Raw genomic sequence first — 20,372 nt, 5'->3', positions numbered from 1 at the left:
AACAGATGACTTGTATCAGGATTTATTTGGGGCATAGGCATTGTATAGGTATGCAGAAGGACTCATAGGCAATAAATTGCTTTCCAGATACCTGAAAGACATGCTGAACTGTATAGGACCTTGTTCGGTAAATGCAGGCATAGCTGCAATTTTCAACCACTTAAACCAAAGAAGAAATTTTACATGAGAAATGGAATTCATATTTTCTCAGTGTATTCCTGCTTTATCAACTGGAGTGTTTTTAGTAGGCTCACCACTGCAGTATGTGAACACTTGGTATATATTTAAGGATACCTATGGGAGTTCTGTTCCTCTCAGTGCACAGTTCCCTATTGTTCTGTAATGAGCAATAAAGCAGTTCAGATGATTGATTTGTTGCATCAATAGACAGAAATTCAAGATAAAGATGAGACCTGCCTTCAACAGCTTATTTCAGTGAGATCTGAAAGCCATTTGTCTGTATTTTTATAACTTATGTTCTATGTTGTGAGACCTAGGGTTGGGGGAAGTGGGGCTTGTAGCACCCACCTCCCTGGGCACTTCATTAAATTAATTAAATAGAAAAAACTTTCACTGACTTTCTAATAAAAGAATAGACTTAAATGTTTACTCTTAAATGTTTGAATGTAAAAGAGTGAACTTAAATGTTCAGGTAGCAACCTATGGGATCTTGCAGCAAGCCCAAGAGGAAGAAGGAGCAAACCACATATGGGAATGGGCCAGTGCTCTTTGTTTTTGTGAAGTAGTGCTCAAGGAAATGGAGATAACTCATACCTTTCAGTTGCTGATCAGTCTCACTAAAGTCATTGCAGCTTGTTCGTACTAGCCAGTAGTAGCGGTTTAAGTTGGATCCTCTTTCCCTTTGGGGCTTGCAAGCAGCAGGGAGCGTGCGAAGAACTATGGCCTCAAGGAAATGCACCAAGAGCTCTATTTTGGACCTAATTAAGTGGTGTTGGAAAAATATTGGACATTCATTATTTTTAGAAGATTGCTTTGAGAAGAAAAGCCAACCTGTTAAATGCCAGTGAACAGCATCTGCCCCTTCACGGCAGTTCCCAGCATAAAATGTGCATCATCCCCAAATCAGGGCAGCAGTAATTTAGATGCTGTGCCTTGCATGATGAATAATAAAATGTACCTATTTTCCTCCACCTCCACAGCACCGTTCTCTTTGGCTGCCACAGGCCTACTCAATGCAGCCCAGCCTTTTGGGGACAGTGTGTTGCAACTGGCTTTTTATTTATGAACATCAAGGCTTCCATGCTCTGGCTGATGAAGTACTACTGCTTCCACATACCTCTCTCAGAAGCATGAGGATCTGAAAAACTGTTACGGAAAGTTTCAGAAAAGAGACTCATAGCCATAGTTATTACTGTACTACCACGACCCGTCTTTCCATCCTACCTTCATCCTGCACTGACAGTGCCTGGGGCAGTAAACATAGCTGAGAACTGGTGACATAGAGGGGACATCAGGGCTGAGCTCAGCCTTCATCTCTTTGGTAAGGGCAGATAATGGCCGGACCATCTCAGAGATGCTTGGCACACCATGGAAACAAGTGGGGATACTCAGCCAGAGGCACCTGAAGTACACAGTGGGAGCCCAGGGGGTTGAGGGCGGGAGAAGTAGTGAAAGAAACAACATTCTTGTTTCAAGCAAAGACTAAAAAGGAGTGCACAGACACAGCCCCAGGAACAACCCCTGACAATAATGTCGCCATCCCTGGCCCAGCACAGCGCGCCTCCTTTTGCAACCCCCAAGCAGCAGCAGGGCGGCGGGCCGGGGTGTGCGCACCACCAGCCCCTCAGCAGCCCCAAACACCCTCGAAGCCCCGGGGGGCACCGGAGGGGCTCGCCAACATCTTCCGGCCCGGCAGCTCCCGGCCCAGCGCTGCGGCAAGCTCGGTGCTTCGGTGAGAGAACGTCCCCGCCCGCTGCGGGTGCTTCAGGGCTGCCCCGGGGCGGGCGGGCGGGCGGGCGGACGAGCAAGTGGACCTCCCTCATCTCTTCCAAGGCCACCCCCATTCCGCAGCCGCTCCCGACTCCGTTCGCCAGACGCTCTTTCCCTTTAAGAGTCCGTTCCCGCCCAGCCCCGCCCGCTGCCCGCCGCTCCCCAGCCCGCAGCCCTGCGGCAGCGGCAACCGGCGCTAAGGCGAAGCGGACATCGCCGCCTTCACTACGGCCGGGGGCAGGCGCTCCTCGGCGGCTGAGGGACAGAGCGGGGCGGCAGCATGTCCACCAAGGCGGAGCAGTGTGAGTGCCGGGGTCAGGCGGCGCGGGCCGGGGCCTGTCCGAGGGGAGCGGGTGGCAGCCGGCCGAGTGTGCCTTCCTGTCGATGGCGTTGCCTTGCTGCCGGCTGTCAGTTGCCCCGGTGCCGGCTGTCAGTCGCCCCGGCGGGATAGCGCCGCCCGACCTCCTCCCGCGTTATGTGGCGTCCGCGTAGCAGCTAGTGCAAGGGGAGGGGGGAGCTGCCTGCATTCTGGCTCTTTCTGTCTCAGCCCGCTTGCTTGGTAGCGGCGGCCCTCGGAGCGTCTCGCCTCCCGCCCAGCGCCTCGCTGGCGGGGTGGCCCTTCTGGGGAGGCGGCATGCTTGTGCAAGGGCAGCGCCGGGGACCTGAGCGGAGGAGACGAGGGATCCGGGGATGAGAGTTAAGATTGAGACCGCCTGCTCGGCCCTTGGCCCCATGGCGGGAAGAGTCTGCCGGTGCTGTGCCCTGTCCCAAAGGATGTACTCACCTGAGAGACTGGAGATCCGACTGTGCAGACCAGAGGTGACCCATGCATTGCCATCTTGAAGGTGGTCTTGCTGTGAGCTAGAGAAGGGACGTGTGCTGTCATTCTTGCCTGTGCTCACCTTTTAGGTGAACGCAGACTGTTACTGTCTTGCCTACACGCCACCTGCCGCAGCCCCCAGAGTGTCCCAGCAGGACCCCCCGGGTGCTGACATCCCCCTGCCCAGGGCCTAGCGTGCCTCCTCGCAGCCACGGACATGTTAACCACCATGTTGTCTAGATCTGATCGGAGCAAGATCAGATGACATGATTGTTGGGACGTCAGCAGCTGGGCCATGCTTGTGTTCCCCCACTGTTGTTACTGGTGTGTCTGCAGGAGCCCTGGTGGGAGGCTTAAAGAAAAATAGCAGGGTATTGGAGCTTGTTGCCCATATCAAAGCTACTTTCTCTCCTGATACAGTGTCATGGTTGTGAGCCAGGTAGTCTGTGTCCAGTAGGTTGGATTGATGTTTGTCATGACATGGTGTGATCTGACACTTCACGTACTGAGACTTGCTGTCTGTCTCCTTCCTCCAGGTCACTAGGAAGGATCCTTGTATTTATATATGCCTGTGCTGAACTGATCTAAGGAAAAGAATACTTGTATTTTTTTCCTTTAGGGTTTACTGCTTATTTACAGTGATGGATGATGTTGCTATTAAAATATTATGTGGATGCTAATTTATTGCTGTAGGGTTGTACTTCTGTCTTCATAAATAGGCAACTGTGCAACAGCCCTGAAGCGTGCAATGTTCAGATCTGTACCATTCTGTTCTTTCTGCCTTCCCCACCCCCAACCTGAGTTCTGTAATTGTTTCTTCTTTCTTGTGATACTTATACATTAATTATGCTGCTTTCACACCGGCATGTGGAAGAATTTCTGCTGCCTTTTGTCTCAGCACTGGCTTTGGCATTTTCTTCCTTTTCTATTCTGCCTTCTCCGTTCCTCTATTCCTAATGCTTTTGGTCTGCTCTGTTTGAGCTTCTTTTTCATGTTTTTTCCTTGGCTGTTTTTTCTTTTCATCTCTTTGTACTGTTCAAGATACCGCATCTTGCCCTGCCATGTCCTGTTGTTCTCTATTTTAAGATTTACTTGGGGTCCAGGTTTCAGATCTTTCTGCCTTATAACGTTCTTTTTCATGATGCTCCAGGTAGAGTATTCAGTTAATGGATGAACCCTGTGCATTCTAACCTACTGAATGTATTTTGTTTAACAAGGCTGCTCCCCTGACTAGTTCTTATGGCATTACCAAATGTCTTTGTCTCTATATAACTTCAAGATTCCCTCACCTGCAATTTTTGACTAACGGTGATGGACTCCAACAAGGATTCTATTGATTTGCATACATCACTATCAGGCAAACCTTCAAACCCCAACTGTTGCTGTTACTGCTTCTGTCCTCACTGACTGACAGGAAGAATCAGAATGTCTCGGGATGGAGTCACGTCACAAGTCGTAATGACTCTCAGTCTACCACACAGCAGCAAAACACAATGAATGAGGAAACAGACTGATCAGAACAGAAGAGGTGCTGCTCTAAACATGAATCTGTGGCCACCCCACAGCTCTTTGGCAGGTTGTATAAACAACAGGTAAAATGGTGGCAATCTGGGAAGTCATCTCAAGAAGCCTCTGTTTTTTGTGATCCCATGCATCTTGTATCTCATACCAGTGGTATTGACAGTGACTTTCATCATTGGATTCATCATGGCATGCCTGAGGTGTTCTATTGTATTCAAAGAAAATTAGTTATTTTTCACCTTAAATAGCAGTAACTGGTGTTTAGTTATGGTAAATAATGTCCTGGGAATGCCTGATGCCCACTCTGTTCTCCAGGACAGTGGAGCAACCAAGACCATCTTTAAAGACTCCTAATGGTTTCACTCTTGATTCAATCAATGCTTACAAGGGGGCGAGGGAGTTTAGCTAGGTCTGTGTAGATCCTAGAGAAATACCCAGCAAAGCAGTGTAGAATAACTTTTTTCTTTTTCTTTTTTCTTTTTTAAATTTGTTTTATTTGACAACCTTATGGCAATGGTTAAGTACTTCCACAGAGTGACATCACTTTTTAAGTGTATCTCTGGGTGCTCAGAAACTCAGAAAATTGGATCATTCACATACTTCTGTGTCTTGAAAGCTGGCAAAGTTTTGCTCTGGAGCTTTCCTTCAGAAGGTTGTCTGTATTCTGGGGAGCTGTGCTGAAATTGTTAGTGTTCTGGGAAACAGAATGAGAGATGAGGTTGAAACCTTTATCCTAAGGCTAATGTTAATACTTAGGCTTTATAAATAAATTTTCTGATACAATTGCATGACAATTCTGATTAATAGAAATAAATAGATTTCCTTCTTTATTAAAAAAAGCCATTCTAGACATCCTATACTCTTTATTGAAAGTAAGTAGCTGTAGAGAAGCAGACAGTTCTCTGAAATACATCTAGACCTGAATTCTGACATCATCTTTGGCATTTTGTTAATCCAATTCACTTACAGATACCTGACAGCAAACCATGGCAGCCACAGTAAACTGTGCATCTTGCTGTGAAGTGTTCTTTGCTGAGTACTGTGAAATGTGGTCTATTTTCTTTGCAAATATGCCTGGCTTCATACTCTTCATTTTCCCTGGCAAGAGAAAGTAGCATCACAAAATAAGTTTATGAAGTAATTCCTTCCTTACTCTAACCTAATTTAGATTAGTTTTTATAGGGGTCTTCATGACATTAAAATAAACCCAAAAAAGTGTCTATCTTTAAATAATCTGGTAAACTGATCTGCAAATTTGAGACTGAAACTGAGATAGTGGGCAGAAAGAATGAGGTGTGGGACCAGGAGGGGAAAATAGGTCTTGGACTGCTGAAATAAACTTCTGTAAGCTGGAGTGAAACACATCATGACCAAGTGTTACTACCCTAGTGGTTTTGGGGGTGCGTAGGAATCTAGTTATGGCTGGTCTCACAGAGACAGGGATAACCTACTGCAGAGGACAGTTCATGTGCCACAGGCCTATGTGGTGGCCCAAAAGGCTCTGATCTTGCCCTAGCTATGCTGAGGCAATCTGAGTCCATGTGACAAACGTCTGTTTTCAGTTGTTTGGGGGGAAGAAAAGCGGTGATTGATTTTAATTATCCATTAATGTCACCTTAAAATAGATTTGTGAAGTAAAACACTTAAAAGTGAGGAAATATAATGAAAATTGCTTAGTTTATTACTTTTTGCATATGTATTATGACAGTCTCCCTAATTGTATTTTGATTTGCTGTTTTCCCCTAGATCCCAGCCCTATTCAGTCATATGATGGGCTTTCTCCCTGTGATGAAGCAGGGTAATACCATGAGGGAGACTTTTTGACTGTAGAAGCTTCACTTGGTGCAGAAATTGGGAGGGTACAGTCAGTACAGCAGGAAACAGGAGAAGGATGATCATGATGAGGGCAGTTGCGTGCTGGAAGACTGGGTTTCTTGTCATGCAATTCAAGCAAAAAGTATTCTTTGCTTGACGATTATTTGAGTGTTCCTCATTGTATGGATAACTGACTTGAAATTGTCAAACTCATTTGTTGTGTGACTGAGCACTCACAGATGCTTTTATTTATTGGACGTGAAAGTCCAGTACATACTGCTATCTATTCTGGCAAAATGGCTCTCGGTATCTCAAGCTGACCCTCCAACAGGAGTTGCAGACACTTTGCTCTTGGTGTCTGTTCTTCAGTCTTTTTCTGTAATATGCATACAACGTCACCCCTTCTCATTCAACTTGTCAATGATACAGAAAAAAAATCAGAATGCTCATAAAATGTTCAGATACAGCAGCAGCAAGAGGCATAGGGACGTCTCTCAGGAAGTTAGTGCTCTTCTGTTCAGCAGAGGACTTGATAATATTCATTCTTTAATAAATGCCATTTGACAATGACAATTAAACAAACTATTGACTAATTGCTCATTTAGGAAGCACAATTTATCTTCCATGCTGAAGGAGCCCTGTAGTGGAACAAAGTATATCTTGGTGTAGTGGAAGACTGTCATAATCCATATGCTCAAGGGCTGAAGTAATTCAGAAGCATCTTTCCTTTTTAACTATTATACAGTCTTAGTGCACTTTTAACATGATTAAGAGTTCCCAGCCAGCTCTGCTTCCACTGAGGCTGTGTTGGCACTTCTGTGCCTTCTGCTTGGCACTCTTGCACTGGAATATTCAATTTATTCAGTCAAAACAGAAGGAATGTAGAGACTTTGCTGTTTTTTACAGTTAAATAAAAAAAAAAATCAGAAATGGTAGGAACAGACATGATTCTGTTGAAGTCTGAAAAAAAACTAAATAAAAATTTTTGTGTTTTGTTTTTTTTTCTTTTATGTAGTTGCTTCCAAAATCCGTTACCTTCAGGAATACCACAACCGGGTTCTCCACAACATTTACCCTGTGCCCTCTGGAACTGACATTGCAAATACTCTGAAATACTTTTCTCAGACATTATTGAGGTAAGTTTTAACGAATGCTCTTGAAGAAAAAAGAGCTAAAGAATTGTAGAAGGTATTAATTGACTTTGAATTGGTTGCAAGATTTAATGGGTCAATGCTCAGCCAAAAAGAGTCAGAGCATAATTTAAGAAAGGAATAGTATGAATGAATCACTTCAGTGGCTGTTGCCCAATTTGCCCAGTTGAGCTGCTTATTGTGTGGCTGATTCTAAAATAAACTTGGTTGATTACACATTTGCTTGGCCCTCCTAAGACCTTAGCTGAATGCACAAACATGCTGAACTTGTGAAGAAAGGAGTTTGTGACCTATAGACTGTGAGATGTGTATACTCATCACCTCCTTGAAAGTCCTGGTGCCTCAGGATCCTAGAGCAACGAGCCCGATGAGCAGAACTAGGTTCTTCCTGTGCTGTAGTTCAGCTGGCTGTCAGGTTTGGGTTCTGGTTCAGTCCCTTATAACAATACAAGTAGACACAAAGTTTGTATACAGATGTGGATTTGGATGGCAACAACAGGTCAGGATTTTTCTGACCCGGGGTTTTGATTCAGGCCAATATTTAGTAATAACATATAGTACTAATTACCATATGATTACAGAATACATTTTGAATAGAAAATACTACCTCATGTCTTGATAAAAAGATACGAAAAATTATAAGACTTAATTAGGAACGGCATACATTCCACAGTGCTACCTAGTGGATTCATATTTTCAAATTGTTTCAGAAATTGTTTTGGCTGGCACTAGTTTTCACATCCAGGAAAATGCAGTTAAAGTTGCATTTCTATGCATAGATTTTTACCTGGAAGGATTGTCCCTGCTGTCAGAAGCTAGTTTGGAAATACAGCTGTTTGCCTTATTTGATGAGGAAACATTAACAAAATACAATTAACCCATATATTTGTGCACATATCCCTATGATGTATACAAGTTGAGAAGCAAGAATTTAAACTTGAAAGAATGACAGTAGTTCATTCTAACATTCATTTAAAGTGCTTAGGATGTATCAAAATTCTTGACCTTGTTTATAAAAAGGAATGATACATAGACAGAAATACCTATTGTCAGTGGACCACCTGTTCACTGCAAACTTAAAAACCTCCTGTTTTGAAAATTTCAAGAGTAGAATTGTTTAACCACTGTGAAATTTGTTCCCTTCATCATTTACAGCATTGAAGAAACTTATGGCAACCAGTAGGGCTCTTTTTTAAGATTAATAAACTAAATTTTGTCTCATTATATTGCAACAGTGGTAAAAAAAATGTTCAAAGAGTCATTGAAGATACCTCTGAAATGTGACTCTGTTCCCACATCAGGCTGTTTTGATGAATTATTTGCACAACACACACAGTTAAATCACATTTAAGTAAGATTCTGTATGACAAAACAGCCTCTGCTTAAATGCTGTGTGCCTTTAAGCTGTTAAAGCAACAAAGTTGGACTTGATTCTGAACATTTTCTCTCTTAGCTGTAACTACCAAGTGCTATAATGAGATCCATTTCTTTTTGGGCAGAAGTCCTTTCGGACAGGATGGATTTAGAGTCTGGTGCTTAAAGAAAGTGTCTTTATATTGCCCTGTTGTCTTCATCTTTCTAAGCAGTACAGCTGACGTCCTACGTGACAAATTCTTCACACTCCGTGAGCAGTGATGTTTCTGGGCTTACTGAAAAAGCTTTATACTTACCAAATGTGAGAGCAGATCAGAAATCAGGGCAGCAATCACACAGTTGAGCAACTCCATTTCTTTATTTCATATTTCAGTCAGAATGGGACTGAACCAAAATCCTCTTGTTGATAACGCTGAACCTCATGGGGCAGAAGTGATACTCATATCTGATATGCAGGTCTACACAAATGGCTTTATGATCTGGGATCTGATCAGCCTCAGAGCTAAAAGGGCATCAGAAATTGAAGCCAGAACTTGGATCTAAATTTAAGTGGACTGGATTCTGATACTCTCAAGGTCAAATCCACATTCTAAATCCCCGCAACTGAGGAATTTGAACTGTGGGTCAAAGCCTGAGTGCTATGGTTGAACCAGTACAAGTTTATACACTTGCTGATACTAAGAAAGAAGCTGGATAAAAAAGCAAAACAAAACACACCCTGTATTTAGTGTGGCAGATGGAAAGAAGGAAACTCCCACCCACTGTGTGCACATCTCTGCAAGATTTACCCTAAAACTAAACAAACTGGTTAAGAACCTTTCTGAAGAGTGTGTTCAGAAATTTCTTTGAATATGTTGCATGCTGAATCTTCTTTCTGCCTCCTACACTGAGACTGCATTGTGCAAGGTTTAACATCAATGATAGACGTACATCGTGGAGAATAATCTTTCTAGCTTGAGACAGAGCATATGCAATGAATTTGGGCTGCTAAGAGAATACTGATCAAACAGTAGCAAAAATGCTTAATGATTTCTGGAGATTTTGGATCTAATCTTTGGAATAGTTTGCTTGTGATCATCTGCTATTTTAGAATAGCTTTAAAAAATATTTCACAGTTTGATGCGTACTCTGTTTGCAGCTGAATTTTTTAGGATAAACATTTCTTGATGAACACATATAGTCAAAGGACTAATGGAGGAATAGTGATTAGTCAGAGAAACTCCATATGATGATTGAGTTTTACAGGTGTAGCTTTTACAGTTTGTTATACTTTTTAACTTTCCATGTTATGGACACGTTGACTGTGTTCTTTTCAGTGGGGCATGCCCACTGTTCTGGATTACATTCATATCTGGTGTCATTCTGCTAGCTATAGTTGGATTGCACAAGGGATTAATTTACTCCTTTGCTCTGTACATAGCCTCAATAAATCACAAGCTCAGGGGTGGGGGGCACAGATGTGGAATGGCTGAAAAAATTAAATTCCTTATTTCTGTGAACGAACATCACATAAAATCACCATACACAATGCATAGCACATTGGTTCATTTAGTTCTTCCTTAATTTTCTCTTTGGGCAAAAGCATTTCTTTACATTACAGCATGAATTTGTTTCATGCCCTGCTCATTTTCAGTGTTTTCTCCCTCATTTGAGGAATGACCTAAGACTTAATAAACATCTTGCAGAACAGCTCATTCACATTTTCTTGGAGAAAATTCTCCATATGTATTTCTAAGCAAAATGTTTTACCTAAAGAAGAGTTATAAATGCCCAGTGGCTAATTAATGGTCAGGCTTGTTTTACTGCCTTGGCAAGATGCAATTCTCTTGTAGGCGTTTTAGGAAACCTTTCCTGGAAGGCAGTAATTTTGGCATAGATTTGCAGCAAAGATATACAAGTTTTGAAACAAGCCCTGGTAGCTTTGTGACTTGTCACGGAGCAAGTTCACTATGGAGTGATAATCTGCAGACACTCAAGTTCTCAGTACTTGGTTTAAACAGAAATAGGAGCAAACTGCAATCATTGTATCTTGGTCTTAGGCAACTTTCTAGATTTTCAGTTTTGACTCTTCTGCTTACTGCTTTTAAAACGTAGGTCAGGGAAAAGCCTGGGTCTGAAATTTGTGTGGTTTTTTTTTCTAAATTTTGCATGGTTGCAGCTGGAATATAGATAAAGTCTCATTGCTGTTCCTGTAGTGAACAGAAGGATGCCCTGATCAAGATACAAGACAGTGTGCTTTGGCCTCTAATCCATAGATGGGCCATAGCTCCATGTTAAAAAGGAAGGGAAGCTCTCCATCACTACCTTACACTTATCAAAGCAAGGATTAATTAATACAGTGATATCCTTCCTGGAAAAAAGTGTGCTTGAAGTGACCTATTGGCAAGCAAAGGGATGGGTAGTTGGTATCATCTGTTGTTAGACAGGGAAGGAATATAATTTAGTACCTTCTTATCTCTAAATATGAGCTGCAAAGTATAGCAAATGAACATCAAGCAAATTGAAAGGAATCAGTGCTCTGATTATTTGTTTTTAACATCATGCTAGATCTTAGGTGAATTTCTGATATGGTTTCATAAATACTGTTATAACAGTCACCATGTTTCTTGTACTGGACATTGGGTAACAGAAACCAAAACAATCTGCCAAATATGTAAGGCACAAAAAAGGAGAAAAAAAAATTAGGTTCTCAAAACAGACTATGTCTGTCATCTCTTACTGCAAGTGTGATGTGATAGTAGCCACTTGGTATAGAAATGTATTTGTAGAAGTGTTTTATGTATGAGGCAAATGAATGACACCTTGTCTTATAAGCACCTTAGCGAGAGTTTAGCTTACTAGTGTAAATTGTTGAATTGACTTGGGAGGTAAGATATATCTGTGCTAAGGTGATTATATGATAGGGATTTCTGTACTGTTAAAGAGGACAGAGGTTTCCAGAAGTGCTCCCTTTTGACATAACTCTGCTTTTCATTAGTCAGTGGAAATTTTAATGCCACTGAGTTGTCTTTTATAAGTTTTAACACTGACTTTGGGAATAGAGTTAAACCAACAGCAACTGCTTTTGGAAATCCCAACGCTGAAAGGTGCAAAACCTGCTTTAAAAAAAAAAAAAAAAGCATTGTGTGTGGTTTAATATATTTAAAAGGTGTTTTATATCTTATAGGCACACATGAACTAACCCTATAATTGCCTGATAACTAAAATATAACACTGCTTAAGTGACAATTTATTTCTATTTAAAATAGTGGGGTTTATTTTTTTAACATAAATTAGATTAACATGTTCACAACCATGTTTACAACATTCTTAAAACAACATAACAAGCTGGTTGACGTATAGCCTCTATTTTGATTCCCACTAAATCCTTTTTATTTTTTGAAATTATCTCTCCTTTAGTTTATAGTGAGTTTTGTTGAATAATAACGTAAGTAACAGCAGGAATGTATGGTAACATACTGTCTGATCTGCAGTTACATAATTGGTCTTGCTTGCTTAGCCCTTAGATTTTTGAAGGTAACTATTTACCCAAGGAGTGTTTGTATTCATAAAGTAAAATGTTTCCTCCCTAAACATGGGCAAAATTAAAAACACACATAAACAACCATTATCATTAGCTCACAAACATATGCTAAAGACCATCTACTATATATTATTTTATAACTTTTCCAAATGTAGTTTAGTTAACATTTTAGAAATATTATATTATTTCTAAATCCATGTGCCTGTTTAAACTTCATTATCTCAAATGATACTGAGTGAGTGGTCATGAAACAGTATCATAAAATACATACAGACATTATTTTAATGCAATAAACATGTGATTTTTAAGACTATCTTAACAAACACACATGTTTATTCTTTGCTAAAACATGTTTCTGCAAGTGCCACACCTATATTTTGCATGTTTTCAGTCAGTTGGTTCAAAAGATTATGGGGGAGGGGGAGGAGGGGGAATAAATCTCTCAAAATCTCAGAGCAAAATACCAGCCTATTTTGACATAGCAAACACTTTTAATTCTCAGAATTTTTCTTAACTGTGAAACATGGGTAGGGCACTGAAACATGCATTTTTATATTTTTGCTCCTTATGAACCAGATAACACATGAGATGCAATGAATTTTCCTAGATGTCAATTTTTAATTCTCTTATCTTGAAGCATGAAAGTGAATGGTTGCTAGATTTGTAGACACACTGGTTTTGGTAGCGATTGCATCTTATGTGGGATGTATCTGGTGTTTTATTATTTGTTTTATAGTGTCATTTCAATGTAATGTGCTGTTCTTTGTGTCTTTGTTGTCTCTTTTTTTTCTTTGTCCCCCCAACAGCATTTTGTCCCGCACAGGGAAGAAGGAGAATCAAGATGCCTCCAATTTGACAGTGCCCATGACCATGTGTCTTTTTCCTGTGCCATTCCCACTCACCCCATCTCTAAGACCACAGGTCAGTTCCATCAACCCTACTGTTACTCGCTCCCTCCTTTACAGCGTCCTGCGAGATGCTCCATCTGAACGTGGCCAGCAAAGTCGTGATGCTCAGTTATCAGACTACCCATCTTTGGACTATCAAGGACTTTACGTGACACTGGTGACACTGCTGGATCTAGTTCCCTTGCTACAACATGGTCAACATGGTAAGCAGGCCCTTGAACCCTTCCAGTACGCTTAACTTCAGTGCTGTGAATCCATGAATGATGCATAAATGCAGTAGAAGAGATGGGCCTAAACTGACCTGGATCTGGAATTCAAATCTCCTGGGATGCATTTATATCCAAGTGTTTGGTTTGACTTTCTTAAATAAAAGATGTTTTTTGCTAAGTGTGGATTTGGGTTTGAATTCTGAGGTGGTCTGATTTTTAGTGATATACTGGTGGTGGTGGTGGTATGTAACTCAAATACAATGGTATGTAACAAAAATAATACAGATGGGTCTAAAAAAAATCTGGATTTTGAATTTGAATCTGCTGGGATATCTTCAGATCTTTTTGGGGTGGCTCTCTTAAAAAGGCACAAATTGCTTGCAAATGTATATCCGGCCTATAACGAATATGCAGATTGAGTGTTTTGGTGAAGGTCCATCTCTAAATAGAACATAGCATACATTTAATTGAAGAAAAACCATGGTAATGGTGATTTGAGATGGCTTTAAAATATTCCTGGGTAAACAGATAGCAATATCTCTGTCTGACTTACAGAAAAGCTATATTTTCTTATGTTTTGAATTAGTTAATCGCAAGATTTTTTTGTGACTCTGTTGCATTTATATTATTTTCCCTCAACTTCTGTATATGTCTGGCTTGTTAGTCTGTGGCTTTCCATACTGGGATTCAGGAGCCCAGTTTTCTCCCTATGTCACATAAGCCAAATATTAATTTTCACCATGGTATCAGGGTGTATTACATAGTTCAGTATAGGAAGATTGTGGTCAATCAGATACATGGTTGAATAAATAAATGCAGAATTCCTTTTAAGCTGGCAGCAGCATGTTTTGAATCAAAGACTACTGCACTAGGACATGGTATGATCTTGCAAAAGTGGGAGTCCTGGCAAATTGTCAACTTTAACTTCAATTTGTAGAAGTGGGGGAGTTAATTATCAAAACAATCTTTTTCTAAATAGATAGCATGGTGATAATTAACAACCAATGGAGACCTGTAAAGAACAAATAACTGAGCAAAAATAATTTCCTCTTATGGCAGCACAATGGCTCTCCTGGCGGGGTTTTCCTGTCCATAGTCAGGTTTTTGTTGCTTTGTCACTTGACATCCTAATAGGCAGTCTGGGACATATGGTCCCCACTTGAGTGAGGAAAACACTCCAGGAGTAATTACCAGTGGCTCTTGTCAGCTGGAAGGGTATACCAAGTGGGAATCTTACAGGAGTCTGTGCTGGGTCTACTGTAATTAAATATTTTAATTCTTGTACTTGGCTGATAGAAATGAGAGAGCACTTCGATTTGTGGGGGTTATCAAGATAGTGAATAGCATGTCCTTTGTGTGAAAGATATCCAATTCAAAACAATCTTGGCAAATTGAATCCTATTTTGAAATATCTTCAAAGGAGAAATGTAAAATACTATGTTTAAGCAGGAGAAATCAGTCAGAAATGAAATGGGGGAAATACTAGCTTGAAAGCTGTACTGCAGAGAGATCTGGATGTTACAGTAGATCAGAGGCGGACCACAAGTAACTAATACATTAATATTATTCTAGAATTATGTAAACAGGTGTTTTGTGTATGAGACACACAAAGCATTTTGTTTATCATTCTAATAGCCCTAGCAAGGCCTCAGCTGGAGTGAAATTTTCAGATTTGTCCATCTGGCTTCAGGAAAGACATGGACCATTTGGGAGGAGTCCAGGAAAAAGAAACAAGAATGATCTGAGGTCTAGAAAATGTGAACAGTGAGGAAAAATGGAAAGAACTTCATTTGTCTAGCTTAGAGAAAAATGGAAGGGAGGCATGATTATTATATACAAATATGTAAAGGTTGCTGTGAGGAGAAATAAACTAAACCAAACTATTTGTGGTTATAGTTGATCAGGATAAGAAGTTATAGGCTTAAACTGCAGCAATGGAAATTAAAGAAAAAAAAAAAAAAGGAAAAGCCCTTTTTATGATAAAGATGATTAAGCACTGGGATGAGTTGCCAGGAGGAGTGAACTGTCTTGCAGATTTTTAAGATAAATATCTGCCAGGAATAATTTGGTTGGCTCATGCTTGGGGCGAGGGGAGGTCACTTGCTATTTTGTATGGTTCTGTGTACAGAGAATTAAATTTTGCAATACAACTTGTTATTTATTTCTCCTTCAGCTTAGCATTTGACTAAAATAAATGTATTTTTTTATCAGAACGAACAATGTTGTTTGGGTAAGTACAACTGGTGCGCTAGGCGGTCCTGAGCTTTGGTCCAATCAGATTATAAAAAACTCTCAATGCTTAGCTGGTAAATATGTATTGCAAGAGAAAAATACTGTCTAGCGTTATGGGTCTAGTTAGACCCTTGCATAGAAGACTTGCCAGAACCACTGAAATGGAGTACTAATTTTAAGTCTTACTATGACTAATGAGGTTTACAGCTACAGACCTCTGAGTACTTCACAGAGGCTTTTTTAATCATCCTAGTTGTACAGATGAAACTGAAGGCCTGTGTAACATACTTAAGGTTACAGAGTGAGTGACTAAAGGAGTCCCTCTCATGCAGAGGAAGGGCCTTATGATGTATTGGGATCATCATACAGGTTCAAACTTGGGGTTCATTGAGTGCTGTAACCTTTCTCAGAGGATTATTGGCCCCAGCTCAGTTCCTCATTTGGAAGAGAGTATAAAGATGCCACAATAAGTTTCCCTTCCAAAGAGCTATAGTATAATTAATTAGAATAAGTATGGATCTTTTGATAAATATTCCTTTCCTTTTAAACCTTGGCCATTTTTGGCCTGAATGGCTTCCCAGGAAAACAAGATCCATAGTTTAATCACATGCTGTTTGCAAAATACAGTGATGCTTTCTGTAGTCTCTATGTGGGGGGTACTTCTCAGCTTTCTTGAGGGTAATTAAGATAAAAATCTTATTTTACTATGGCTGATAAAGACTAGAATGCTTTTTTAAAAAGCAGGCCTTTCAACACCAAAGTGCACATTAAATTCTGATTCTAATAACATCTCTGCCTAAATGCAGGCCACTATATGTTAATCACTGCATAATTAAAACAACATTGATTTTAACTGATGATTTTACTGGCTGTAGTATTCATCTTCCCTCCAAACTCTTCTCAGTATTGTTGAACAGCTGTTTCCCTCTATTTTAGGAGGGGTTTAAAAATGATGGGTGAAGGCTCTTGTCTACAGTGATTAACTTCCTAAATTACTTTGAAGGGAAAACCTGAATTTAAATATAATTTTTTTATATAGTTTTGTAAACTAAAAAGTACATAGTCATAATTATTTTTCCATTGTAATGATTCTGTATTTATTTCATTTTATTCAACAGATCTTGGGCAATCAATTTTTTACACTACTACATGCTTACTTCCTTTTCTCAATGATGATATTTTGAGTACTTTACCCTATACAATGATTTCAACACTAGCTACCTTTCCTCCATTTCTGCACAAGGATATTATAGAGTATCTCAGCACATCTTTTCTGCCTATGGCTATATGTAAGTAGAACTCATTGTAGTATTGTTATGTCTCAGAAAACGTGGTGCACTACTGTAATAGTATTAGACTGTAGGAGTCAAAGTTTGATCTGTCATAGAATTGTAATGGGACATCAGTCTACTGTATGTATATATGTAAAATAGTTCTGTGTAACTATTTTACAAAGGGAAATAATTCTATAATTTTTATTTATTCATTATGCTGGGTTATTGTGTGAAGTTGTCCTTCATTTGAAGGGTGAAGTTTAGCTTATTTAAGAAATACACTATTTTCAGACTCAGAACTTTTGGTGCTAGTAGTGGGAGTTTTGAATACAGAATCCATGGGCAAACTACTCCTGAAGCAATAGATACAATAGCAACATGCATAATTTTTTCATCTGGTCTATATATGGATGTACAAGAATGACTTATCAATGTAAAGCTGTTGTGATGAATTTCCGATTTTTCTCCCTCTCTTCTCGGCCTTTTCTCTTAAAGTTCTGTACTAAATAACTGTGCTTGTAATGTCTCCTATCCATAAGTGTTAAGACTGAATCTGACAGTGCCTGCTTTTTTATATCTCTTTTTCTTTTTTTCTTCCCCTCCCCAAGGGTGTCTCATGATTACATAATTTCATAATCCCTGCACAATGTGAATCCTGAGGTGTGTGCTGAATGCTTGTCTATGTACCTGATAAAAGCTTGATGGGATTTCAGTAGTAGTGATAAATGTAACCATGTTCTGCAGATGGAAGCATTAGGATCAATATTAAAAGTCCATTTTAATTACTGTGTGGGTGATCAAACACTGGAACAGTTTGCCAGAGAGGTTGCAGATTCTTCATCCTAGCAGATGCTCAAAACACAACTGGTCCTGAGTACCTGCTCTAGTTGACCTTTCTTTGAGCAGAGGGAATGGACTAGATGATCTCCAGAGGGCCCTTGTAACATCAGCTATCCCATGATTCTGCAAGAATTTCTCCTCCTTAACTGTATTCCAGACCTCTGTGGGAAAACATGAACAACTTTGTACAGGGATCAACACTGATGTCATTTAAGCATGTAGAAGATGCTGTTAGAACATGGAAAGAAGTACAGTCCAATGTTATGAGATTAAGATCTTATGGAAATTTATCACCTACATTTTCTGGCTCTACCAGTCAGTGATCTTGGAGAAATCCTTTAACTCTTCTGTGCCTCAGTTTCCCCATGTAAAATAGTCCCTTGTAAGACATTGCAATGATGTTTTCTCTGTTACCTTTGACAGCTCTAATAACAGTATGCAAATGAAAATTGCTAAGATATATTTCATACATATGTGCAATAGGTCCTCTTTGGCTTAAGAACAGAATGTTGCATTAGACTTTTTCTTCTGTTACTGTTACCTGTTAAAGAACAGCTGATGTAGGTGACTTACCCTTTCCTGTCTATCTTCAGATCTGTAAAACTATTCTACAAAACAACTGATTGAGACAAATCTTTGGTTTACTTAAATAGATACTGTTCCCCAACTCCCCTTGACAGAGATTGCGTCCATGTAGAGCATGGGAGCAATATCTGTCATGCTGCCTTTTTTCTCAAACAGTTTTGGTTAGATCTCAGTATGAAACTAGTCTGCTACTCTTTAAATTTGGCTTCCAGTACTATGTCCTACTTTTCTGCTGATGGTCACATTTTAATTGCCAGGTTAGAGCTGCTGAGTATTTTGCGATTTAAATCCATACAAATAGACCTTGCTGTAATAATTTGCGGGCTCTGATGTGTGTAGATGAGATTCAAAAAAAGAATGAATGAAGTGCAATGAAGAGAGCCGTAGTGATGTTGGGTCATGTGGAGAAGTACCAGATAGAAGAGAGAAATTCCCCATTTTCCCTTCCCTCCTTTTCTAGTCAAGCACTCTTTTAATTAGTTTCCTAGTCTTTCCCCACCAGGAATGATCTGCCCCTTTACAAGGTGGGTGCAGAACCTTTCCTTCCCCAGTGTTCAGCTTTGAATCAAACTGAAAGGGAGGATGCAAGAGGTTGTGTAAGCAGCTCGAGAGCCAGATGGGAGAGATGAAAGCATCTCACTGAGCTGGTAGCTACAGTTCTGTGCTTCTGTCCCAAATGGCATTTGGGTCCTGGCAGCCAGGCTTGGGAAAGTGGTGTGAGTGAGGATGGGAAGACACATGCCATATATCTGTCTAGGAGGTTGCCTTCAAAGCCATATTGCCACGTTATAGTTCAGCAAATAAACACCTACACTCTGCAGGGCTTTTCCAAGTATACCATTTAATAAAAAGCACTTTGTAGGAGACCAGAAAGAACTCTAGCCACTTTCTGTGCAAAGTCAGTTACAACAGCTTAGCTACACTTCAGTGCTACTGTTTATCATTATCTTAGCACAGTTCACATAACAAGGGGGACTAATTTTTCTGATAGGTAGCTATAACTTGAACTCATACCATGTGCTCACTGAGAAGTAATCTGTGCCATATGCCAACAGCCAGCAGCTACCACCAGCCCTAACCCTTCATCAGTATACTTCAACAGCAGGCTTTCCATTTTTCCTGTTTCTTTACCCTCCACTTCCTCCTTACCTTTCCTACAATCCAAACCCTAGGTGCACTTGACTATACAAGTGACAGTATTTTGACCAGTCTGTGGGTTCTGAAGGAGAGTACCTGAGAAGATCAGTGTCTTTGGTTAATACAGCTCTGAGAATGAAATCTTACTGATCTGGAAAACCAAGTGTGCACTCTGCAAAGCAATACCATATTCTTAGTTATCTTCCAGCAGAACAGGGGGTTTACCCCCTCCAATACAGAATGTTTCTAGGTGTTTTTTAGGATTTTTTTTGGCTTTTTTTTTTTTTAATGACATGGAGGTACTTCAGGAATTTTATTTGCATCAGTTGGAATCAGTTATATGCTATTCTAGACTAATTTTCCTTGTTATACAACAGAAAATGTATTAATTTTTTCCCCCCTTTCTTTCAAGTGGGATCCTCAAAAAGAGAAGGTGTTCCAGCACATGTCAATCTATCTGCATCATCAATGCTAATGATTGCAATGCAGTACACATCAAACCCGGGTATGTGTAAACATGCAACATAGTGTCATTCTCTCTGAAACTATGGGTCGTGAAGTGCTGTGTCAAATGCAATCAGAAAAATTCAGATGATGGGAAAAATCTGTCTCACCATCCAACACAGGATGAAAAATAAGTCTTTTTAGTCAAAACTGGAATTTCTGAGCATCATGCTTGAAGTAATTATTATGTAGTTAAGAGATCTTATTGTGATGAAGAAATAGAATTTGGCCCAGGATTGGAGACTCTGATCTACTCTCGCTTGACATTAGAAAATAGTGGTGATATCAGTGACGTCAGTGACATGACATGACATGAGTGTTGGGGAGAAATCACCACTAACTTTGAATATAGAAATTCATAATAACAGTTTGTCTTGCACTATGATTCATATCCCACCAAGTTCACAACTGATACTGTTTTTTAAAGAAGAGCGGTAATGCTAACTGCAGGCTCAACAGAACTATAATGAATTTAAATGTAATTATAAGTATCTAAGCACAAGGCCATTCTCTCTCACTGTGGCGCAGT

The 20,372-nt window shown here is 40.1% G+C and overlaps 1 protein-coding gene across 4 annotated transcripts in view; it reads left to right on the top strand.

Annotated features, from left to right (window-relative positions):
• The first annotated feature begins 2,102 nt into the window (after window positions 1–2,102).
• Window positions 2,103–20,372, top strand: part of UNC79 (unc-79 subunit of NALCN channel complex) — a 112,655-nt gene continuing 94,385 nt past the window's right edge. For 3 of the 4 annotated variants that reach the window (XM_075753645.1, XM_075753643.1, XM_075753642.1), the window contains exons 1-5: window positions 2,103–2,252; window positions 7,122–7,242; window positions 12,961–13,265; window positions 16,622–16,792; window positions 19,752–19,844. In XM_075753645.1, coding sequence (XP_075609760.1) covers window positions 2,231–2,252; window positions 7,122–7,242; window positions 12,961–13,265; window positions 16,622–16,792; window positions 19,752–19,844 — 712 coding nt within the window. In that variant the 5' untranslated portion in view covers window positions 2,103–2,230. The remainder of the gene's footprint in view (window positions 2,253–7,121; window positions 7,243–12,960; window positions 13,266–16,621; window positions 16,793–19,751; window positions 19,845–20,372) is intronic. The other variant, XM_075753644.1, reaches the window with a different exon arrangement.

The sequence above is a fragment of the Balearica regulorum genome, chromosome 5 (genome assembly GCF_011004875.1).
Source record: "Balearica regulorum gibbericeps isolate bBalReg1 chromosome 5, bBalReg1.pri, whole genome shotgun sequence".
NCBI classification, from domain to species: Eukaryota; Metazoa; Chordata; class Aves; order Gruiformes; family Gruidae; genus Balearica; species Balearica regulorum.
Note: the sequence above shows the minus strand (reverse complement) of the source record. Positions and strands in the feature narration are given on the sequence as shown.